The sequence below is a fragment of the Oncorhynchus nerka genome, linkage group LG17 (assembly GCF_034236695.1).
Source record: "Oncorhynchus nerka isolate Pitt River linkage group LG17, Oner_Uvic_2.0, whole genome shotgun sequence".
In the NCBI taxonomy this organism is placed as follows: Eukaryota; Metazoa; Chordata; class Actinopteri; order Salmoniformes; family Salmonidae; genus Oncorhynchus; species Oncorhynchus nerka.
The window spans coordinates 8,854,202-8,878,181 of record NC_088412.1 but is presented as its reverse complement, the minus strand read 5'-3'; the positions used below and the strand labels follow the sequence as shown (position 1 = coordinate 8,878,181).

General features: G+C 47.3%; 1 protein-coding gene across 1 annotated transcript in view; it reads left to right on the top strand.

The window, feature by feature from the left end:
* kcnc1b (potassium voltage-gated channel, Shaw-related subfamily, member 1b) overlaps positions 1-23,980 on the top strand; it is a 54,955-nt gene that overhangs the window by 23,894 nt on the left and 7,081 nt on the right. Inside the window, exons 2-3 of the mRNA XM_029652303.2 lie at positions 1,222-2,206; positions 14,472-14,648. Coding sequence (XP_029508163.1) covers positions 1,222-2,206; positions 14,472-14,648 — 1,162 coding nt within the window. The remainder of the gene's footprint in view (positions 1-1,221; positions 2,207-14,471; positions 14,649-23,980) is intronic.

Below are 23,980 nucleotides of genomic sequence, written 5' to 3'. Positions count from 1 at the left end.
AGAGAGAAAGGGGAGGGGAGGAGGGAGAGAGGGAGGGAGGGAGAGAGGGAGGGAGGGAGAGAGAGAAAGGGGAGGGAGGAGGGAGGGAGGGAGGGAAGGAGAGAGAAAGGAGAGGGGAGTAAGAGAGAGAGAGGGAGGGAGGGAGGGAGAAGAGAGAGGGAGGGAGAAGAGAGAAAGGGGAGGAGATGGAGAGAGGGAGGGAGGAGGAGAGAGGGAGGGGAGGACAGAGAGAAAGGGGAGGAGAGGGGAGAGAGAGGGTTGGAGAGAGAGAGGGGTAGAGCGAGAGAAAGGGAGGAGAGGAGAGAGGAATAGAGAGGGAGAGAGAGGGAGGAGAGAGAGAAAGGGGGAGGGAGGGTAGGATAGAGAGGGGTAGAGAGGGGTCGAGAGAGCAAGGGGAGGGGAGGAGAGAGAGAGGGAAATAGAAAGAGAAAGGGGAGGGAGAGAGTGGAGGTCTCGTTCCCCTTTCTTCTCCCCTTTCTCTCTCCCCTCCTCCTCTTTCTCTCTCTCTCCCCTCCCATTCTCTCTCTCCTTCCTCCCCGGCTCTCTTTGCTCCCCCTCTCTCTCCTCTCCTCCCCTTTTTCTCTTTCCTCCCCTTCTTATCTCTCCCCCCTTTCCCTCTCTCCTCCTCTTATCTCTTACCTCCCCTCCCCTCTCTCTCCTCCCTCCCCTGTCTCTCCTCCCCTCTCTCTTTCCACCCCTCCCTTTTCTCTCTCCTCCCCTTTCCCTCTCTCCTCCCCTTTTCTCTTACCTCCCCTCCCCTCTCTCTCCTCCCTCCCCTGACTCTCCTCCCCTCTCTCTTTCCTCCCCTCCCTTTTCTCTCTCCTCCCCTTTTCTCTTACCTCCACTCCCCTCTCTCTCCTCCCTCCCCTGTCTCTCCTCCCCTCTCTCTTTCCTCCCCTCCCTTTTCTCTCTCTCCTCCCCTCTCTCTTTCCTCACTTCCCTTTTCTCTCTCCTCCCCTTTCCCTCTCTCCTCCCCTTTTCTCTTACCTCCACTCCCCTCTCTCTCCTCCCTCCCTTGTCTCTCCTCCCCTCTCTCTTTCCTCCCCTCCCTTTTCTCTCTCTCCTCCCCTCTCTCTCTCTGGTGTCCATCTCCATCTTCTGTACATCTCTGCACTGCTTATAATTGTATTATGAAGTACTTATGTCACAACCTTCAAATAATAATCTCTCTTTCCCTCGTTCTCTCTCTTTCCATTCCTCTCTTTTCTCCCTCCTCCACAGTGGATAGCCCTGGCCTCTCTGTTCTTCATCCTCGTGTCCATCTCCACCTTCTGCCTGGAGACCCACGAGTTCTTCAACCCCATCGTGAACCGCACCGAGCTTGAGCTGGTGGACAACGTGACGGTGGAGCATGTGTACCAGGAGACGGAGACGGTGGTCTATCTCACCTATATCGAGGGCGTCTGCGTGGTCTGGTTTACCTTTGAGTTCATGATGCGAGTCATATTCTGTCCGGATAAGATGGAGTTCATGAAGAAAGCTCTCAACGTTATCGACTTCGTGGCTATCTTACCGTTCTACCTGGAGGTCGGGCTGAGTGGGCTGTCTTCTAAAGCGGCTAAGGATGTTCTGGGGTTCCTGAGGGTGGTGAGGTTCGTCAGGATCCTGCGTATCTTCAAGCTGACCCGTCACTTCGTGGGCCTGAGGGTTCTGGGTCACACGTTACGGGCTAGCACCAATGAGTTCCTCCTCCTCATTATCTTCCTCGCCCTCGGAGTCCTCATCTTCGCCACGATGATCTACTACGCCGAACGGATGGGAGCGGACCCGACCGACCCGCGCGCCAGCGATCACACGCACTTCAAGAACATCCCCATCGGATTCTGGTGGGCCGTCGTTACCATGACGACCCTTGGCTACGGCGACATGTACCCCCAGACGTGGTCGGGTATGCTTGTCGGCGCACTGTGCGCCCTGTCGGGTGTACTGACCATCGCCATGCCCGTCCCCGTGATCGTCAACAACTTTGGAATGTATTACTCCCTGGCCATGGCGAAGCAGAAGCTACCAAAGAAGAAGAACAAGCATATCCCGCGAGCACCCCAACCAGGATCACCCAACTACTGTAAGTCCAGCATCAACTCTCCTCCAACGCCCCATAAAGCACCGCTCCTTCCTGAAAGCCCGAACTTAGTCCACCCCGTTTTGGCTCTGGCTCAAAACATGGCTCTGACACACGAAGACATCTTTGAAGTACAGTTTCCAGGTAAGAAACCATGACAGATGTCTATAGGCCGACAGTCTGTATTATAGACCACCATGGTAGAAGTCTATAGGCCGACAGTCTGTATTATAGACCACCATGATAGATGTCTATACTGGAGGCCGACAGTCTGCCTTATAGACCACCATGATAGATGTCTATAGGCCGACAGTCTGTATTATAGACCACCATGATAGATGTCTATAGGCCGACAGTCTGTATTATAGACCACCATGATAGATGTCTATACTGGAGGCCGACAGTCTGCCTTATAGACCACCATGATAGATGTCTATAGGCCGACAGTCTGTATTATAGACCACCATGATAGATGTCTATAGGCCGACAGTCTGTATTATAGACCACCATGATAGATGTCTATAGGCCGACAGTCTGTATTATAGACCACCATGATAGATGTCTATACTGGAGGCCGACAGTCTGTATTATAGACCACCATGATAGATGTCTATACTGGAGGCCGACAGTCTGTATTATAGACAACCATGATAGATGTCTATAGGCCGACAGTCTGTATTATAGACCACCATGATAGATGTCTATACTGGAGGCCGACAGTCTGCCTTATAGACCACCATGGTAGAAGTCTATAGGCCGACAGTCTGTATTATAGACCACCATGATAGATGTCTATAGGCCGACAGTCTGTATTATAGACCACCATGATAGAAGTCTATAGGCCGACAGTCTGTATTATAGACTACCATGATAGATGTATATAGGCCGACAGTCTGTATTATAGACTACCATGATAGATGTATATAGGCCGACAGTCTGTATTATAGACCACCATGATAGAAGTCTATAGGCCGACAGTCTGTATTATAGACCACCATGATAGATTATAGGCCGACAGTCTGTATTATAGACTACCATGATAGATGTCTATAGGCCGACAGTCTGTATTATAGACCACCATTATAGATGCCTATAGGCCGACAGTCTGTATTATAGACTACCATGATAGATGTCTATAGACTGACAGTCTGTATTATAGACCACCATGATAGATTATAGGCCGACAGTCTGTATTATAGACTACCATGATAGATGTCTATAGGCCGACAGTCTGTATTATAGACCACCATGATAGATTATAGGCCGACAGTCTGTATTATAGACTACCATGATAGATGTCTATAGGCCGACAGTCTGTATTATAGACCACCATGATAGATTATAGGCCGACAGTCTGTATTATAGACTACCATGATAGATGTCTATAGGCCGACAGTCTGTTTTATAGACCACCATGATAGATGTCTATAGGCCGACAGTCTGTATTATAGACCACCATGATAGATTATAGGCCGACAGTCTGTATTATAGACTACCATGATAGATGTCTATAGGCCGACAGTCTGTATTATAGACCACCATGATAGATTATAGGCCGACAGTCTGTATTATAGACCACCATGATAGATGTCTATAGGCCGACAGTCTGTATTATAGACCACCATGATAGATGTCTATAGGCTGACAGTCTGTATTATAGACCACCATGATAGATGTCTATAGGCCGACAGTCTGTCTTATAGACCACCATGATAGATGTCTATAGGCCGACAGTCTGTATTATAGACCATCATGATAGATGTCTATAGGCTGACAGTCTGTCTTATAGACCACCATGATAGATGTCTATACTGGAGGCCGACAGTCTGTATTATAGACCACCATGATAGATGTCTATACTGGAGGCCGACAGTCTGTATTATAGACCACCATGATAGATGTCTATAGGCTGACAGTCTGTCTTATAGACCACCATGATAGATGTCTATACTGGAGGCCGACAGTCTGTATTATAGACCACCATGATAGATGTCTATAGGCCGACAGTCTGTATTATAGACCACCATGATAGATGTCTATAGGCCGACAGTCTGTATTATAGACCACCATGATAGATGTCTATAGGCTGACAGTCTGTATTATAGACTACCATGATAGATGTCTATAGGCCGACAGTCTGTGTTATAGACCACCATGATAGATGTCTATAGGCCGACAGTCTGTCTTATAGACCACCATGATAGATGTCTATACTGGAGGCCGACAGTCTGCCTTATAGACCACCATGATAGATGTCTATAGGCCGACAGTCTGCCTTATAGACCACCATGATAGATGTCTATAGGCCGACAGTCTGCCTTATAGACCACCATGATAGATGTCTTTCTAAACTGTAAACTAAAGGAGGACAATCTTCTCTCTTCTCTGTTCTATTCCTCTCTTCTCTGTTCTCTGTTCTCAACTCTCTTCTTTGTCCTCTTCCTCTCTTATCTGTTCTCTTCCTCTCTTCTCTGTTCTCTGTTCTCAACTCTCTTCTCTGTCCTCTTCCTCTCTTATCTGTTCTCTTCCTCTCTTCTCTGTTCTCTGTTCTCAACTCTCTTCTCTGTCCTCTTCCTCTCTTCTCTGTCCTCTTCCTCTCTTCTCTGTTCTTTCCTCTCTTCTCTGTTCTCTGTTCTCTGTCCTCTTCCTCTGTTCTCTGTCCTCTTCCTCTCTTCTCTGTTCTTTTCCTCTCTTCTCTGTTCTCTTCCTCTCTTCTCTGTTCTCTTCCTCTCTTCTCTCTTCTCTGTCCTCTTCCTCTCTTCTCTGTTCTCTTCCTCTCTTCTCTGTTCTCTTCCTCTCTTCTCTGTTCTCTTCCTCTCTTCTCTGTCCTCTTCCTCTCTTCTCTGTCCTCTTCCTCTCTTCTCTGTTCTCTTCCTCTCTTCTCTGTTCTCTTCCTCTCTTCTCTGTTCTCTTCCTCTCTTCTCTGTTCTCTTCCTCTCTTCTCTGTTCTCTTCCTCTCTTCTCTGTCCTCTTCCTCTCTTCTCTGTTCTCTTCCTCTCTTCTCTGTTCTCTTTCTCTGTTTTCTTCCTCTCTTCTCTGTTTTCTTCCTCTCTTCTCTGTTTTCTTCCTCTCTTCTCTCTTCTCTGTCCTCTTCCTCTCTTCTCTGTTCTCTTCCTCTCTTCTCTGTTCTCTGTCCTCTTCCTCTGTTCTCTGTTCTCTTCCTCTCTTCTCTGTCCTCTTCCTCTCTTCTCTGTTCTCTTCCTCTCTTCTCTGTCCTCTTCCTCTCTTCTCTGTTCTCTTCCTCTCTTCTCTGTTCTCTTCCTCTCTTCTCTGTTCTCTTCCTCTCTTCTCTGTCCTCTTCCTCTCTTCTCTGTCCTCTTCCTCTCTTCTCTGTTCTCTTCCTCTCTTCTCTGTTCTCTTCCTCTCTTCTCTGTTCTCTTCCTCTCTTCTCTGTTCTCTTCCTCTCTTCTCTGTTCTCTTCCTCTCTTCTCTGTCCTCTTCCTCTGTTCTCTGTTCTCTTTCTGTTTTCTTCCTCTCTTCTCTGTTTTCTTCCTCTCTTCTCTGTTTTCTTCCTCTCTTCTCTCTTCTCTGTCCTCTTCCTCTCTTCTCTGTTCTCTTCCTCTCTTCTCTGTCCTCTTCCTCTCTTCTCTCTTCTCTGTCCTCTTCTTCTCTTATCTGTTCGCTGTTCTCAACTGTCCTGCAACTTCCCATCATCATTCTGCTGTCTGACTGTTTGCCTGTAGACGCCCTCCCTCTCCTGTCTCAATCAGATGACTCAGCCACATCCGATTTAAACAAATGAATCTCTCATTCAAGGATCAATAAGCTGTATGACTTACAGATTGAGACTCTGAGAAAGGGAGTAAAGAGGGAGATATGGAGTATGACCATGAGTAATGCACCAGTTCTCAATAACACGGCCCTAATGGTACCCTGTTCCCTATAGTCTAGTGGGCCCTGGTCAGAATCATTGCACTATGTAGGGAATATGGTATCATTTAGGACGTAGAACACGACTCAGTGCCGCCTTCCTAGAACACACACCCTTCCTAGAACTTACCCCTTCCTAGAATTCACACCCTTCCTAGAACTCACACCCTTCCCAGAACTCACACCCTTCCTAGAACTCACACCCTTCCTAGAACTCACACCCTTCCTAGAACTCACACCCTTCCTAGAACTCACACCCTTCCCAGAACTCACACCCTTCCCAGAACACACACCCTCCCTAGAACTCACACCCTTCCTAGAACTCACACCCTTCCCAGAACTCACACCCTTCCCAGAACTCACACCCTTCCCAGAACTCACACCCTTCCTAGAACTCACACCCTTCCCAGAACTCACACCCTTCCTAGAACTCACACCCTTCCTAGAACTCACACCCTTCCCAGAACTCACACCCTTCCCAGAACTCACACCCTTCCTAGAACTCACACCATTCCCAGAACTCACACCCTTTCCAGAACTCACACCCTTCCTAGAACTCACACCCTTCCCAGAAATCACACCCTTCCTAGAACTCACACCCTTCCTAGAACTCACACCCTACCCTTCCCAGAACTCACACCCTTCCTAGGTACTCACACCCTTCCCAGAACTCACACCCTTCCTAGAACTCACACCCTTCCTAGAACTCACACCCATCCCAGAACTCACACCCTTCCTAGAACTCACACCCTTCCTAGAACTCACACCCTTCCTAGAACTCACACCCTACCCTTCCCAGAACTGACACCCTTCCCAGAACTCACACCCTTCCTAGGTACTCACACCCTTCCCAGAACTCACACCCTTCCTAGAACTCACACCCTTCCTAGAACTCACACCCATCCCAGAACTCACACCCTTCCTAGAACTCACACCCTTCCTAGAACTCACACCCTTCCCATAACTCACACCCTTCTCAGAACTCACAACTTTCCTACAACTCACACCCTTCCCAGAACTCACACCCTTCCCAGAACTCACACCCTTCCCAGAACTCACACCCTTCCCAGAACTCACACCCTTCCTAGAACTCACACCCTTCCCAGAACTCACACCCTTCCTAGAACTCACACCCTTCCTAGAACTCACACCCTTCCCAGAACTCACACCCTTCCCAGAACTCACACCCTTCCTAGAACTCACACCATTCCCAGAACTCACACCCTTTCCAGAACTCACACCCTTCCTAGAACTCACACCCTTCCCAGAAATCACACCCTTCCTAGAACTCACACCCTTCCTAGAACTCACACCCTACCCTTCCCAGAACTCACACCCTTCCTAGGTACTCACACCCTTCCCAGAACTCACACCCTTCCTAGAACTCACACCCTTCCTAGAACTCACACCCATCCCAGAACTCACACCCTTCCTAGAACTCACACCCTTCCTAGAACTCACACCCTTCCTAGAACTCACACCCTACCCTTCCCAGAACTGACACCCTTCCCAGAACTCACACCCTTCCTAGGTACTCACACCCTTCCCAGAACTCACACCCTTCCTAGAACTCACACCCTTCCTAGAACTCACACCCATCCCAGAACTCACACCCTTCCTAGAACTCACACCCTTCCTAGAACTCACACTCTTCCCATAACTCACACCCTTCTCAGAACTCACAACTTTCCTACAACTCACACCCTTCCTAGAACTCACACCCTTCCTAGAACTCACACCCTTCCCAGAACTCACACCCTTCCCAGAACTCACACCCTTCCTAGAACTCACACCCTTCCTAGAACTCACACCCTTCCCAGAACTCATACCCTTCCCAGAACTCACACCCTTCCCAGAACTCACACCCTTCCTAGAACTCACACCCTTCCTAGAACTCACACCCTTCCCAGAACACACACCCTTCCTAGAACTCACACCCTTCCTAGAACTCACACCCTTCCTAGAACTCACACCCATTCCCAGAACTCACACCCATTCCCAGAACTCACACCCTTTCCAGAACTCACACCCTTCCCAGAACTCACACCCTTCCTAGAACTCACACCCTTCACAGAACTCACACCCTTCCCAGAACTCACACCCTTCCTAGAATTCACACCCTTCCTAGAACTCACACCCTTCCCAGAACTCACACCCTTCCTAGAACTCACACCCTTCCTAGAACTTACACATTTCCTAGAACTCACACCCTTCCTAGAACTTACACCCTTCCCATAACTCACACCCTTCCCAGAACTCACACCCTTCCCAGAACTCACACCCTTCCTAGAACTCACACCCTTCCTAGAACTCACACCCTTCCCAGAACTCACACCCTTTCCAGAACTCACACCCTTCCCAGAACTCACACCCTTCCTAGAACTCACACCCTTCCTAGAACTCACACCCTTCCCAGAACTCACACCCTTCCTAGGTACTCACACCCTTCCCAGAACTCACACCCTTCCTAGAACTCACACCCTTCCTAGAACTCACACCCTTCCTAGAACTCACACCCTTCCTAGAACTCACACCCTTCCCAGAACTCACACCCTTCCTAGAACTCACACCCTTCCTAGAACTCACACCCTTCCCAGAACTCACACCCTTCTCAGAACTCACACCCTTCCTAGAACTCACACATCCTGTCTGGCGTCTGCATCAGTGTCACACACCTCTATAGATCTGTCACGTGTGATGATGAGGATGGTGATGATTATTAAGCCTTATATCAAGGTAATTTGATCAGCAGCATACCACCCTGCATCCCACTGCTGGCCTGCTTCTGAAGCTAAGCAGGGTTGGTCCTAGTTGGTCCCTGGATGGGAGACCAGATGGTGTTGGAAGTGGTGTTGGAGGGCCAGTAGAAGGCACCCTTTTCTCTGGTCTAAAAAAATATCCCAATTCCCCAGGGCAGTGATTGGGGATATTTCCCTGTGTAGGGTGCTGTCTTTCGGATGGGACGTTAAACAGGCGTCCTGAATCTCTGTAGTCACTAAAGATCCCATGGCACTTATTGTAAGAGTAGGAGTGTTAACCCTGGTGTCCTGGCTAAATTCCCAACTTCGCCTTCATACCATCATGGTCACCTAATCATCCCCCCCTTACAGTTGGCTCATTCATCCCCCATTCCCTCCACTCTAACTATACACCAGGTCGTTGCTGTAAATGAGAATGTGTTCTCAGTCAACTTAACGGGTTAAGTTAATTTAAAGGTATGTAAGGGATTCTGTAATCTAAAGTTCCGGTACAAAGTTAATAATTGTTACCATGTAATAATTTGGAATCAATAACAACCATGTTGTTACTGTAGAAATTGCAGTGCTATTACAAAGGTGTGAGAGAGCAGGGCTACCCAACCCTGTTTCTGGAGAGCTACCCCCCTGTAGGTTTAACTCCAACCCTGATCCTGGAGAGCTACCCTCTTATAGGTTATAACTCCAACCCTGTTCCTGGAGAGCTACCCTCCTGTAGGTTATAACTCCAACCCTGTTCCTGGAGAGCTACCCTCCTGTAGGTTATAACTCCAACCCTGTTCCTGGAGAGCTACCCTCCTGTAGGTTTTAACTCCAACCCTGATCCTGGAGAGATACCCTCCTGTAGGTTTTAACTCCAACCCTGATCCTGGAGAGATACCCTCCTGTAGGTTTTAACTCCAACCCTGATCCTGGAGAGATTCCCTCCTGTAGGTTTTAACTCCAACCCTGTTCCTGGAGAGAGACCCTCCTGTAGGCTTTACCCCAACCCTGTATCTGGAGAGAGACCCTCCTGTAGGTTTTACTCCAACCCTGTAAAACCTAGAGGGTTGGAGTAAAACCTACAAGAGTGTATCTCTCCAGGAACAGTGTTGGAGTAGCACCTACAGGAGGGTAGCTCTCCAGGAACAGGGTTGGAGTTAAACCTACAGATTGGTATCTCCAGGAACAGGGTTGGAGTAACACCTACAGGAGGGTAGCTCTCCAGGAACAGGGTTGGAGTTAAACCTACAGATTGGTATCTCCAGGAACAGGGTTGGAGTTAAACCTACAGATTGGTATCTCCAGGAACAGGGTTGGAGTAGCACCTACAGGAGGGTAGCTCTCCAGGAACAGGGTTGGAGTTAAACCTACAGATTGGTATCTCCAGGAACAGGGTTGGAATAGCACCTACAGGAAGGTAGCTCTCCAGGAACAGGGTTGGAGTTAAATCTACAGATTGGTATCTCCAGGAACAGGGTTGGAGTAACACCTACAGGAGGGTAGCTCTCCAGGAACAGGGTTGGGCAGCCCTGTTTTAGCACCTATATGATACATTAGTTCTGATCATTGATTACACTCACAGGTTCTACTGAGCTACTAGGCTTCTACTGAGGTACTAGGATGCTAGTGAGGTACAGTGCCTTGCGAAAGTATTCGGCCCCCTTGAACTTTGCGACCTTTTGCCACATTTCAGGCTTCAAACATAAAGATATAAAACTGTATTTTTTTGTGAAGAATCAACAACAAGTGTGACACAATCATGAAGTGGAACGACATTTATTGGATATTTCAAACTTTTTTAACAAATCAAAAACTGAAAAATTGGGCGTGCAAAATTATTCAGCCCCTTTACTTTCAGTGCAGCAAACTCTCTCCAGAAGTTCTGTGAGGATCTCTGAATGATCCAATGTTGACCTAAATGACTAATGATGATAAATACAATCCACCTGTGTGTAATCAAGTCTCCGTATAAATGCACCTGCACTGTGATAGTCTCAGAGGTCCGTTAAAAGCGCAGAGAGCATCATGAAGAACAAGGAACACACCAGGCAGGTCCGAGATACTGTTGTGAAGAAGTTTAAAGCCGGATTTGGATACAAAAATATTTCTCAAGCTTTAAACATCCCAAGGAGCACTGTGCAAGCGATAATATTGAAATGGAAGGAGTATCAGACCACTGCAATTCTACCAAGACCTGGCCGTCCCTCTAAACTTTCAGCTCATACAAGGAGAAGACTGATCAGAGATGCAGCCAAGAGGCCCATGATCACTCTGGATGAACTGCAGAGATCTACAGCTGAGGTGGGACACTCTGTCCATAGGACAACAATCAGTCGTATATTGCACAAATCTGGCCTTTATGGAAGAGTGTCAAGAAGAAAGCCATTTCTTAAAGATATCCATAAAAAGTGTCATTTAAAGTTTGCCACAAGCCACCTGGGAGACACACCAAACATGTGGAAGAAGGTGCTCTGTTCAGATGAAACCAAAATTGAACTTTTTGGCAACAATGCAAAACGTTATGTTTGGCGTAAAAGCAACACAGCCCATCACCCTGAACACACCATCCCCACTGTCAAACATGGTGGTGGCAGCATCATGGTTTGAGCCTGCTTTTCTTCAGCAGGGACAGGGAAGATGGTTAAAATTGATGGGAAGATGGATCGAGCCAAATACAGGACCATTCTGGAAGAAAACCTGATGGAGTCTGCAAAAGACCTGAGACTGGGACGGAGATTTGTCTTCCAACAAGACAATGATCCAAAACCAAGCAAAATCTACAATGGAATGGTTCAAAAATAAACATATCCAGGTGTTAGAATGGCCAAGTTAATGTCCAGACCTGAATCCAATCGAGAATCTGTGGAAAGAACTGAAAACTGCTGTTCACAAATGCTCTCCATCCAACCTCACTGAGCTCGAGCTGTTTTGCAAGGAGGAATGGGAAAAATTTTCAGTCTCTCGATGTGCAAAACTGATAGAGACATACCCCAAGCGACTTACAACTGTAATCGCAGCAAAAGGTGGCGCTACAAAGTATTAACTTAAGGGAGCTGAATAATTTTGCACGCCCAATTTTTCAGTTTTTGATTTGTTAAAAAAGTTTGAAATATCCAATAAATGTCGTTCCACTTCATGATTGTGTCCCACTTGTTGATTCTTCACAAAAAAAATACAGTTTTATATCTTTATGTTTGAAGCCTGAAATGTGGCAAAAGGTCGCAAAGTTCAAGGGGGCCGAATACTTTCGCAAGGCACTGTACTAGGATGCTAGTGAGGTACTAGGATGCTAGTGAGGTACTAGGATGCTAGTGAGGTACTAGGATGCTAGTGAGGTACTAGGATGCTACTGAGGTACTAGGATTCTACTGAGGTACTAGGATGATAGTGAGGTACTAGGATTCTAGTGAGGTACTAGGCTGCTACTGAGGTACTAGGATGCTACTGACGTACTAAGCTTCTACTGAGGTACTAGGATGCTAGTGAGGTACTAGGCTGCTACTGAGGTACTAAGCTTCTACTGAGGTACTAGGCTGCTACTGAGGTACTAGGCTTTTACTGAGGTACCAGGGTACTACTTGTCAAGTGGGTTGATGTTTTAGGCTAACATGTTTTTTTTTCTCACATTGACACCATCCCACGTACCATACTAAAATACCATCCATACACCCACCACTACACCCACTAACCATCTGAGTCCATGCACCATTACGCACTAATACTACTGTTCACACTGTAATACCCGAATGCAGCATGCTTCAAATCATACTGTTGACTGTCCAAATCAGTGCTATTATGATTGATTGAGTCAGTAATATTTTATTTGAAACATGCTAGGATATGATAGCATGCTAGGATATGATAGCATGCTAGGATATGATAGCAAGCTAGGATATGTGCAGTATAGAATGTAGCACTTGACAAAGCTTTTGTACCCCATTTTATGAGATTTTCAAGGTGGGATAATTAAACTGGCAATATAGTGGTTTGTTTCTAAACCACATATGATTAACTTTAGCCAGACCTCAGCATCGATTGGAGGTTAGCTTCCCAGGGAATACATAGCGTTGTATTGAATTGAATTGGATGCCCATATCTCTACTTGTTGCATTCATCAACTCTAGTCTTTTGTTTGGCAGTTGGAACAGCAGCATTTCCTAAAATGCTTTATTTGATCAGTGTTTGATTCTGTTGTCTGTATCTCCCAGATTTATTTTCTAATGTTCTTCTAGGTGTTATGATTCTATTTCCATGGAATCTCCTGTTCTGATTCTATTTCCATGGAATCTCCTGTTTTGATTCTGTTTCCATGGAATCTCCTGTTCTAATTCTGTTTCAATGGAATCTCCTGTTCTTATTCTATTTCCATGGAATCTCCTGTTCTAATTCTGTTTCAATGGAATCTCCTGTTCTGATTCTATTTCCATGGAATCTCCTGTTCTGATTCTATTTCCATGGAATCTCCCGTTTACATTTTATTTCCATGGAATCTCCTGTTCTGATTCTATTTCCATGGAATCTCCTGTTCTGATTCTATTTCCATGGAATCTCCTGTTCTGATTCTATTTCCATGGAATCTCCTGTTTAAATTATATTTCCATGGAATCTCCTGTTTAAATTATATTTCCATGGAATCTCCTGTTCTAAATATATTTCTATGGAATCTCCTGTTCTGATTCTATTTCCATGGAATCTCCTGTTCTAATTATGTGTCAATGGCATCTCCTGTTCTGATTCTATTTCCATGGAATCTCCTGTTCTAATTCTATTTCCATGGAATCTCCTGTTCTAATTATGTTTCAATGGAATCTCCTGTTCTAATTCTGTTTCCATGGAATCTCCTGTTCTTATTCTGTTTCCATGGTATCTCCTGTTCTGATTCTATTTCCATGGAACCTCCTGTTCTGATTCTATTTCCATGGAATCTCCTGTTCTAATTATGTTTCAATGGAATCTCCTGTTCTTATTCTGTTTCCATGGTATCTCCTGTTCTGATTCTATTTCCATGGAACCTCCTGTTCTGATTCTATTTCCGTGAAATCTCCTGTTCTAATTATGTTTCAATGGAATCTCCTGTTCTAATTCTGTTTCCATGGAATCTCCTGTTCTAATTGTTTTTCCATGGAATCTCCTGTTCTAATTATATTTCTATTTCCATGGAACCTCCTGTTCTGATTCTATTTCCATGGAATCTCCTGTTCTAATTATGTTTCAATGGAATCTCCTGTTCTTATTCTGTTTCCATGGAATCTCCTGTTCTAATTGTTTTTCCATGGAATCTCCAGTTCTAATTCTATTTCTATTTCCATGGAATCTCCTGTTCTAATTCTATTTCTATTTCCATGGAATCTCCTGTTCTAATTCTATTTCTATTTCCATGGAATCTCCTGTTCTAATTCTATTTCTATTTCCATGGAATCTCCTGTTTTAATTCTATTTCTATTTCCATGGAATCTCCTGTTCTAATTCTATTTCCATGGAATCTCCTGTTCTAATTCTATTTCTATTTCCATGGAATATACTGTTCTAATTCTATTTCTATGGAATCTCCTGTTCTAATTCTATTTCTATGAAATCTCCTATTCTAATTATATTTCTATTGAATCTCCTGTTCTAATTCTAGTTATATTTCCATGGAATCTCCTGTTTTAATTCTAGTTCTGTTTCTATGGAATCTCCTGTTCTAATTCCAGTTCTGTTTCTATGGAATCTCCTGTTCTAATTCTAGTTCTGTTTCTATATAATCTCCTGTTCTAATTCTATTTCTATTTCTATGGAATCTCCTGTGTGTCTGTCTGAAGATTCCAAGCTGAATGGGGAGGCGGCCAATGCAGCTCTAGCCAATGAGGACTGTCCTCATATAGACCAGGCCATCTCGCCAGAGGAGATCTTCAGCCCCAGTGAGAGAGAACGGCCTTGTTGTCTTGTCACCACAGCTGCAGAACGACCCAACCACACAGGGGGTAGAGTCAGGAGGGGTACGTACACCTACAGTAACAGCCAAATACAGCCCAATCACACATGGGGAGAGGGGAGGGGAGTTACGTACTGTAACAGCCAAGCACAGGCCACTATCAAACGTGTTGCATTCCCTACGACTTGATTATTCATTATACAACGTCAACCCGTGGCCAAACACACACAGACACAGGTTGACCTTTATTGTCACGAGTCTTGTCCTGGAGACAGAACTGAGCGATCTCCACTTAGATAGGCCAGCTGCTAAGTTAAAATTGGCCTCATTGTAAAAAATATATGAAAATAAAAATGTGCTTGTTGGTATTTAAAAAAAAATCAGATTCATTCATCTCCAGCACCTTCCCAACATCAACTAATGTGAAAATGGCACATTTCTAAATAATAGTATCTCCAATGACATCACAACCAATTAGTAGGCAATACCTCCTCATAATTGGTTAAAATAGCATGATTCACACAGATGAATGTCATTGGATAGAGGAAGGTGTAAACATTCCTCTATCTTTTTGACTACAAAACATAGAAATGTGTCATTTTGACATATGTTGGAGTGATGCTGGAGATAATGAAAATGAAGTTGAATTTTCCCCTTTAAGGTTAGGGTTATGCATTAGGCTTAAAATCTGATTTGATGACTTTGTGGCTGTACTAGCTAGTGATTCTGCGGAGCTGCTTCCAGAACAATATTCATGACGAAAACCGCTAACCTGACACACAGACAGACGCACATGCATGTGTAGACACACACACACACAGACACACACACACACACACACGCATGTGCACGTGCAACACACAAACACGCACATAGGGCTTGGCAATATATTGTGAATACTGGTATACCTGTATGGATCCATATACCGGTATGGATTTTTTTTTACAATATCGTCTATAACGATATTTTTGATAAAGTGCTAATTTGAATGAAAAGTGTCAGCTTTGTCCTAGTTTGGTTGAGTAGAAAACCATCAGCATGTAAAAGACATAAAAAATACGTAGAACTAATGTGTTACCATATAAGGAACATGCACTATTGATAAAACATATTGCAAACTTGTATTATTCTGGAACATAGAATACCACAATACTGCCCAAAATGAGAAACATATTGGGATATCATGTTTTGGTGATATTGCCCAGCCCTACACACACACACACACACACACACACACACACACACACACACACACACACACCTGCATTCTGGGAAAACCCAGGGTCTTATTCTCAAGGGTTCCCTGATCACAGTAATACAACAATCGAATACAATGTGAAACAAAACAACAATCAAAATACAGAACAAAAGAAAATGTAAGAATGTAAGAATAGTTACATTCCTCAGCCACGAGGTCCTCAGACCCTAGGTCGTTAACCAACTCTTTAAACTCCCAGAGCAGCACCCACCACACCCTAGGTCGTTAACCAACTCTTTAAACTCCCAGAGCAGCACCCACCACACCCTAGGTCGTTAACCAACTCTTTAAACTCCCAGAGCAGCACCCACCACACCATAGGTCGTTAACCAACTCTTTAAACTCCCAGAGCAGCACCCACCACATCCTAGGTCGTTAACCAACTCTTTAAACTCCCAGAGCAGCACCCACCACACCCTAGGTCGTTAACCAACTCTTTAAACTCCCAGAGCAGCACCCACCACACCCTAGGTCGTTAACCAACTCTTTAAACTCCCAGAGCAGCACCCACCACATCCTAGGTCGTTAACCAACTCTTTAAACTCCCAGAGCAGCACCCACCACACCCTAGGTCGTTAACCAACTCTTTAAACTCCCAGAGCAGCACCCACCACATCCTAGGTCGTTAACCAACTCTTTAAACTCCCAGAGCAGCACCCACCACATCCTAGGTCGTTAACCAACTCTTTAAACTCCCAGAGCAGCACCCACCACATCCTAGGTCGTTAACCAACTCTTTAAACTCCCAGAGCAGCACCCACCACATCCTAGGTCGTTAACCAACTCTTTAAACTCCCAGAGCAGCACCCACCACACCCTAGGTCGTTAACCAACTCTTTAAACTCCCAGAGCAGCACCCACCACACCCTAGGTCGTTAACCAACTCTTTAAACTCCCAGAGCAGCACCCACCAGCAGCACCCACCACCCTAGGTCGTTAACCAACTCTTTAAACTCCCAGAGCAGCACCCACCACATCCTAGGTCGTTAACCAACTCTTTAAACTCCCAGAGCAGCACCCACCACACCCTAGGTCGTTAACCAACTCTTTAAACTCCCAGAGCAGCACCCACCACACCCTAGGTCGTTAACCAACTCTTTAAACTCCCAGAGCAGCACCCACCACACCCTAGGTCGTTAACCAACTCTTTAAACTCCCAGAGCAGCACCCACCACATCCTAGGTCGTTAACCAACTCTTTAAACTCCCAGAGCAGCACCCACCACACCCTAGGTCGTTAACCAACTCTTTAAACTCCCAGAGCAGCACCCACCACACCCTAGGTCGTTAACCAACTCTTTAAACTCCCAGAGCAGCACCCACCACACCCTAGGTCGTTAACCAACTCTTTAAACTCCCAGAGCAGCACCCACCACACCCTAGGTCGTTAACCAACTCTTTAAACTCCCAGAGCAGCACCCACCACACCCTAGGTCGTTAACCAACTCTTTAAACTCCCAGAGCAGCACCCACCACACCCTAGGTCGTTAACCAACTCTTTAAACTCCCAGAGCAGCACCCACCACACCCTAGGTCGTTAACCAACTCTTTAAACTCCCAGAGCAGCACCCACCACATCCTAGGTCGTTAACCAACTCTTTAAACTCCCAGAGCAGCACCCACCACACCCTAGGTCGTTAACCAACTCTTTAAACTCCCAGAGCAGCACCCACCACACCCTAGGTCGTTAACCAACTCTTTAAACTCCCAGAGCAGCACCCACCACATCCTAGGTCGTTAACCAACTCTTTAAACTCCCAGAGCAGCACCCACCACACCCTAGGTCGTTAACCAACTCTTTAAACTCCCAGAGCAGCACCCACCACACCCTAGGTCGTTAACCAACTCTTTAAACTCCCAGAGCAGCACCCACCACACCCTAGGTCGTTAACCAACTCTTTAAACTCCCAGAGCAGCACCCACCACACCCTAGGTCGTTAACCAACTCTTTAAACTCCCAGAGCAGCACCCACCACATCCTAGGTCGTTAACCAACTCTTTAAACTCCCAGAGCAGCACCCACCACACCCTAGGTCGTTAACCAACTCTTTAAACTCCCAGAGCAGCACCCACCACACCATAGGTCGTTAACCAACTCTTTAAACTCCCAGAGCAGCACCCACCACACCCTAGGTCGTTAACCAACTCTTTAAACTCCCAGAGCAGCACCCACCACACCCTAGGTCGTTAACCAACTCTTTAAACTCCCAGAGCAGCACCCACCCACACCCTAGGTCGTTAACCAACTCTTTAAACTCCCAGAGCAGCACCCACCACACCCTAGGTCGTTAACCAACTCTTTAAACTCCCAGAGCAGCACCCACCACACCCTAGGTCGTTAACCAACTCTTTAAACTCCCAGAGCAGCACCCACCACATCCTAGGTCGTTAACCAACTCTTTAAACTCCCAGAGCAGCACCCACCACATCCTAGGGTTAACCAACTCTTTAAACTCCCAGAGCAGCACCCACCACATCCTAGGTCGTTAACCAACTCTTTAAACTCCCAGAGCAGCACCCACCACATCCTAGGTCGTTAACCAACTCTTTAAACTCCCAGAGCAGCACCCACCACACCCTAGGTCGTTAACCAACTCTTTAAACTCCCAGAGCAGCACCCACCACACCCTAGGTCGTTAACCAACTCTTTAAACTCCCAGAGCAGCACCCACCACACCCTAGGTCGTTAACCAACTCTTTAAACTCCCAGAGCAGCACCCACCACATCCTAGGTCGTTAACCAACTCTTTAAACTCCCAGAGCAGCACCCACCACATCCTAGGTCGTTAACCAACTCTTTAAACTCCCAGAGCAGCACCCACCACACCCTAGGTCGTTAACCAACTCTTTAAACTCCCAGAGCAGCACCCACCACACCCTAGGTCGTTAACCAACTCTTTAAACTCCCAGAGCAGCACCCACCACACCCTAGGTCGTTAACCAACTCTTTAAACTCCCAGAGCAGCACCCACCACACGTTAACCAACTCTTTAAACTCCCAGAGCAGCACCCACCACCTAGGTCGTTAACCAACTCTTTAAACTCCCAGAGCAGCACCCACCACATCCTAGGTCGTTAACCAACTCTTTAAACTCCCAGAGCAGCACCCACCACACCCTAGGTCGTTAACCAACTCTTTAAACTCCCAGAGCAGCACCCACCACACCCTAGGTCGTTAACCAACTCTTTAAACTCCCAGAGCAGCACCCACCACATCCTAGGTCGTTAACCAACTCTTTAAACTCCCAGAGCAGCACCCACCACACCCTAGGTCGTTAACCAACTCTTTAAACTCCCAGAGCAGCACCCACCACATCCTAGGTCGTTAACCAACTCTTTAAACTCCCAGAGCAGCACCCACCACATCCTAGGTCGTTAACCAACTCTTTAAACTCCCAGAGCAGCACCCACCACATCCTAGGTCGTTAACCAACTCTTTAAACTCCCAGAGCAGCACCCACCACACCCTAGGTCGTTAACCAACTCTTTAAACTCCCAGAGCAGCACCCACCACACCCTAGGTCGTTAACCAACTCTTTAAACTCCCAGAGCAGCACCCACCACACCCTAGGTCGTTAACCAACTCTTTAAACTCCCAGAGCAGCACCCACCACACCCTAGGTCGTTAACCAACTCTTTAAACTCCCAGAGCAGCACCCACCACATCCTAGGTCGTTAACCAACTCTTTAAACTCCCAGAGCAGCACCCACCACACCCTAGGTCGTTAACCAACTCTTTAAACTCCCAGAGCAGCACCCACCACATCCAGTTAACCAACTCTTTAAACTCCCAGAGCAGCACCCACCCACCCTAGGTCGTTAACCAACTCTTTAAACTCCCAGAGCAGCACCCACCACATCCTAGGTCGTTAACCAACTCTTTAAACTCCCAGAGCAGCACCCACCACACCCTAGGTCGTTAACCAACTCTTTAAACTCCCAGAGCAGCACCCACCACACCCTAGGTCGTTAACCAACTCTTTAAACTCCCAGAGCAGCACCCACCACATCCTAGGTCGTTAACCAACTCTTTAAACTCCCAGAGCAGCACCCACCACACCCTAGGTCGTTAACCAACTCTTTAAACTCCCAGAGCAGCACCCACCACACCCTAGGTCGTTAACCAACTCTTTAAACTCCCAGAGCAGCACCCACCACATCCTCCCAGAGCAGCACCCACCACAGGTCGTTAACCAACTCTTTAAACTCCCAGAGCAGCACCCACCACACCCTAGGTCGTTAACCAACTCTTTAAACTCCCAGAGCAGCACCCACCACACCCTAGGTCGTTAACCAACTCTTTAAACTCCCAGAGCAGCACCCACCACACCCTAGGTCGTTAACCAACTCTTTAAACTCCCAGAGCAGCACCCACCACATCCTAGGTCGTTAACCAACTCTTTAAACTCCCAGAGCAGCACCCACCACATCCTAGGTCGTTAACCAACTCTTTAAACTCCCAGAGCAGCACCCACAGCACACCACCCTAGGTCGTTAACCAACTCTTTAAACTCCCAGAGCAGCACCCACCACACCCTAGGTCGTTAACCAACTCTTTAAACTCCCAGAGCAGCACCCACCACACCCTAGGTCGTTAACCAACTCTTTAAACTCCCAGAGCAGCACCCACCACACCCTAGGTCGTTAACCAACTCTTTAAACTCCCAGAGCAGCACCCACCACATCCTAGGTCGTTAACCAACTCTTTAAACTCCCAGAGCAGCACCCACCACACCTAGGTCGTTAACCAACTCTTTAAACTCCCAGAGCAGCACCCACCACACCCTAGGTCGTTAACCAACTCTTTAAACTCCCAGAGCAGCACCCACCACACCCTAGGTCGTTAACCAACTCTTTAAACTCCCAGAGCAGCACCCACCACACCCTAGGTCGTTAACCAACTCTTTAAACTCCCAGAGCAGCACCCACCACACCCTAGGTCGTTAACCAACTCTTTAAACTCCCAGAGCAGCACCCACCACACCCTAGGTCGTTAACCAACTCTTTAAACTCCCAGAGCAGCACCCACCACACCCTAGGTCGTTAACCAACTCTTTAAACTCCCAGAGCAGCACCCACCACACCCTAGGTCGTTAACCAACTCTTTAAACTCCCAGAGCAGCACCCACCACACCACCATAGGTCGTTAACCAACTCTTTAAACTCCCAGAGCAGCACCCACCACATCCTAGGTCGTTAACCAACTCTTTAAACTCCCAGAGCAGCACCCACCACCTAGGTCGTTAACCAACTCTTTAAACTCCCAGAGCAGCACCCACCACACCCTAGGTCGTTAACCAACTCTTTAAACTCCCAGAGCAGCACCCACCACACCCTAGGTCGTTAACCAACTCTTTAAACTCCCAGAGCAGCACCCACCACACCTAGGTCGTTAACCAACTCTTTAAACTCCCAGAGCAGCACCCACCACACCTAGGTCGTTAACCAACTCTTTAAACTCCCAGAGCAGCACCCCCACACCACACCCAGGTCGTTAACCAACTCTTTAAACTCCCAGAGCAGCACCCACCACACCCTAGGTCGTTAACCAACTCTTTAAACTCCCAGAGCAGCACCCACCACACCCTAGGTCGTTAACCAACTCTTTAAACTCCCAGAGCAGCACCCACCACATCCTAGGTCGTTAACCAACTCTTTAAACTCCCAGAGCAGCACCCACCACACCCTAGGTCGTTAACCAACTCTTTAAACTCCCAGAGCAGCACCCACCACACTCCCCCTAGGTCGTTAACCAACTCTTTAAACTCCCAGAGCAGCACCCACCACACCCTAGGTCGTTAACCAACTCTTTAAACTCCCAGAGCAGCACCCACCACACCCTAGGTCGTTAACCAACTCTTTAAACTCCCAGAGCAGCACCCACCACACCCTAGGTCGTTAACCAACTCTTTAAACTCCCAGAGCAGCACCCACCACACCATAGGTCGTTAACCAACTCTTTAAACTCCCAGAGCAGCACCCACCACACCCTAGGTCGTTAACCAACTCTTTAAACTCCCAGAGCAGCACCCACCACACCCTAGGTCGTTAACCAACTCTTTAAACTCCCAGAGCAGCACCCACCACACCCTAGGTCGTTAACCAACTCTTTAAACTCCCAGAGCAGCACCCACCACACCCTAGGTCGTTAACCAACTCTTTAAACTCCCAGAGCAGCACCCACCACCTAGGTCGTTAACCACTCCTCCCAGAGCAGCACCCACCACAGGTCGTTAACCAACTCTTTAAACTCCCAGAGCAGCACCCACCACACCCTAGGTCGTTAACCAACTCTTTAAACTCCCAGAGCAGCACCCACCACACCCTAGGTCGTTAACCAACTCTTTAAACTCCCAGAGCAGCACCCACCACACCCTAGGTCGTTAACCAACTCTTTAAACTCCCAGAGCAGCACCCACCACACCCTAGGTCGTTAACCAACTCTTTAAACTCCCAGAGCAGCACCCACCACACCATAGGTCGTTAACCAACTCTTTAAACTCCCAGAGCAGCACCCACCACACCCTAGGTCGTTAACCAACTCTTTAAACTCCCAGAGCAGCACCCACCACACCCTAGGTCGTTAACCAACTCTTTAAACTCCCAGAGCAGCACCCACCACACCCTAGGTCGTTAACCAACTCTTTAAACTCCCAGAGCAGCACCCACCACATCTTTAAACTCCCAGAGCAGCACCCACCACATCTACTAGGTCGTTAACCAACTCTTTAAACTCCCAGAGCAGCACCCACCACACCCTAGGTCGTTAACCAACTCTTTAAACTCCCAGAGCAGCACCCACCACATCCTAGGTCGTTAACCAACTCTTTAAACTCCCAGAGCAGCACCCACCACACCATAGGTCGTTAACCAACTCTTTAAACTCCCAGAGCAGCACCCACCACACCCTAGGTCGTTAACCAACTCTTTAAACTCCCAGAGCAGCACCCACCACACCCTAGGTCGTTAACCAACTCTTTAAACTCCCAGAGCAGCACCCACCACACCCTAGGTCGTTAACCAACTCTTTAAACTCCCAGAGCAGCACCCACCACACCCTAGGTCGTTAACCAACTCTTTAAACTCCCAGAGCAGCACCCACCACACCATAGGTCGTTAACCAACTCTTTAAACTCCCAGAGCAGTTAACCAACTCTTTAAACTCCCAGAGCAGCACCCCACACCCTAGGTCGTTAACCAACTCTTTAAACTCCCAGAGCAGCACCCACCACACCATAGGTCGTTAACCAACTCTTTAAACTCCCAGAGCAGCACCCACCACATCCTAGGTCGTCAACCAACTCTTTAAACTCCCAGAGCAGCACCCACCACATCCTAGGTCGTCAACCAACTCTTTAAACTCCCAGAGCAGCACCCACCACACCATAGGTCGTTAACCAACTCTTTAAACTCCCAGAGCAGCACCCACCACATCCTAGGTCGTCAACCAACTCTTTAAACTCCCAGAGCAGCACCCACCACATCCTAGGTCGTTAACCAACTCTTTAAACTCCCAGAGCAGCACCCACCACACCATAGGTCGTTAACCAACTCTTTAAACTCCCAGAGCAGCACCCACCACACCCTAGGTCGTTAACCAACTCTTTAAACTCCCAGAGCAGCACCCACCACACCCTAGGTCGTCAACCAACTCTTTAAACTCCCAGAGCAGCACCCACCACACCCTAGGTCGTCAACCAACTCTTTAAACTCCCAGAGCAGCACCCACCACATCCTAGGTCGTCAACCAACTCTTTAAACTCCCAGAGCAGCACCCACCACACCCTAGGTCGTCAACCAACTCTTTAAACTCCCAGAGCAGCACCCACCACACCCTAGGTCGTTAACCAACTCTTTAAACTCCCAGAGCAGCACCCACCACACCCTAGGTCGTTAACCAACTCTTTAAACTCCCAGAGCAGCACCCACCACACCATAGGTCGTCAACCAACTCTTTAAACTCCCAGAGCAGCACCCACCACATCCTAGGTCGTCAACCAACTCTTTAAACTCCCAGAGCAGCACCCACCACATCCTAGGTCGTTAACCAACTCTTTAAACTCCCAGAGCAGCACCCACCACACCCTAGGTCGTTAACCAACTCTTTAAACTCCCAGAGCAGCACCCACCACACCATAG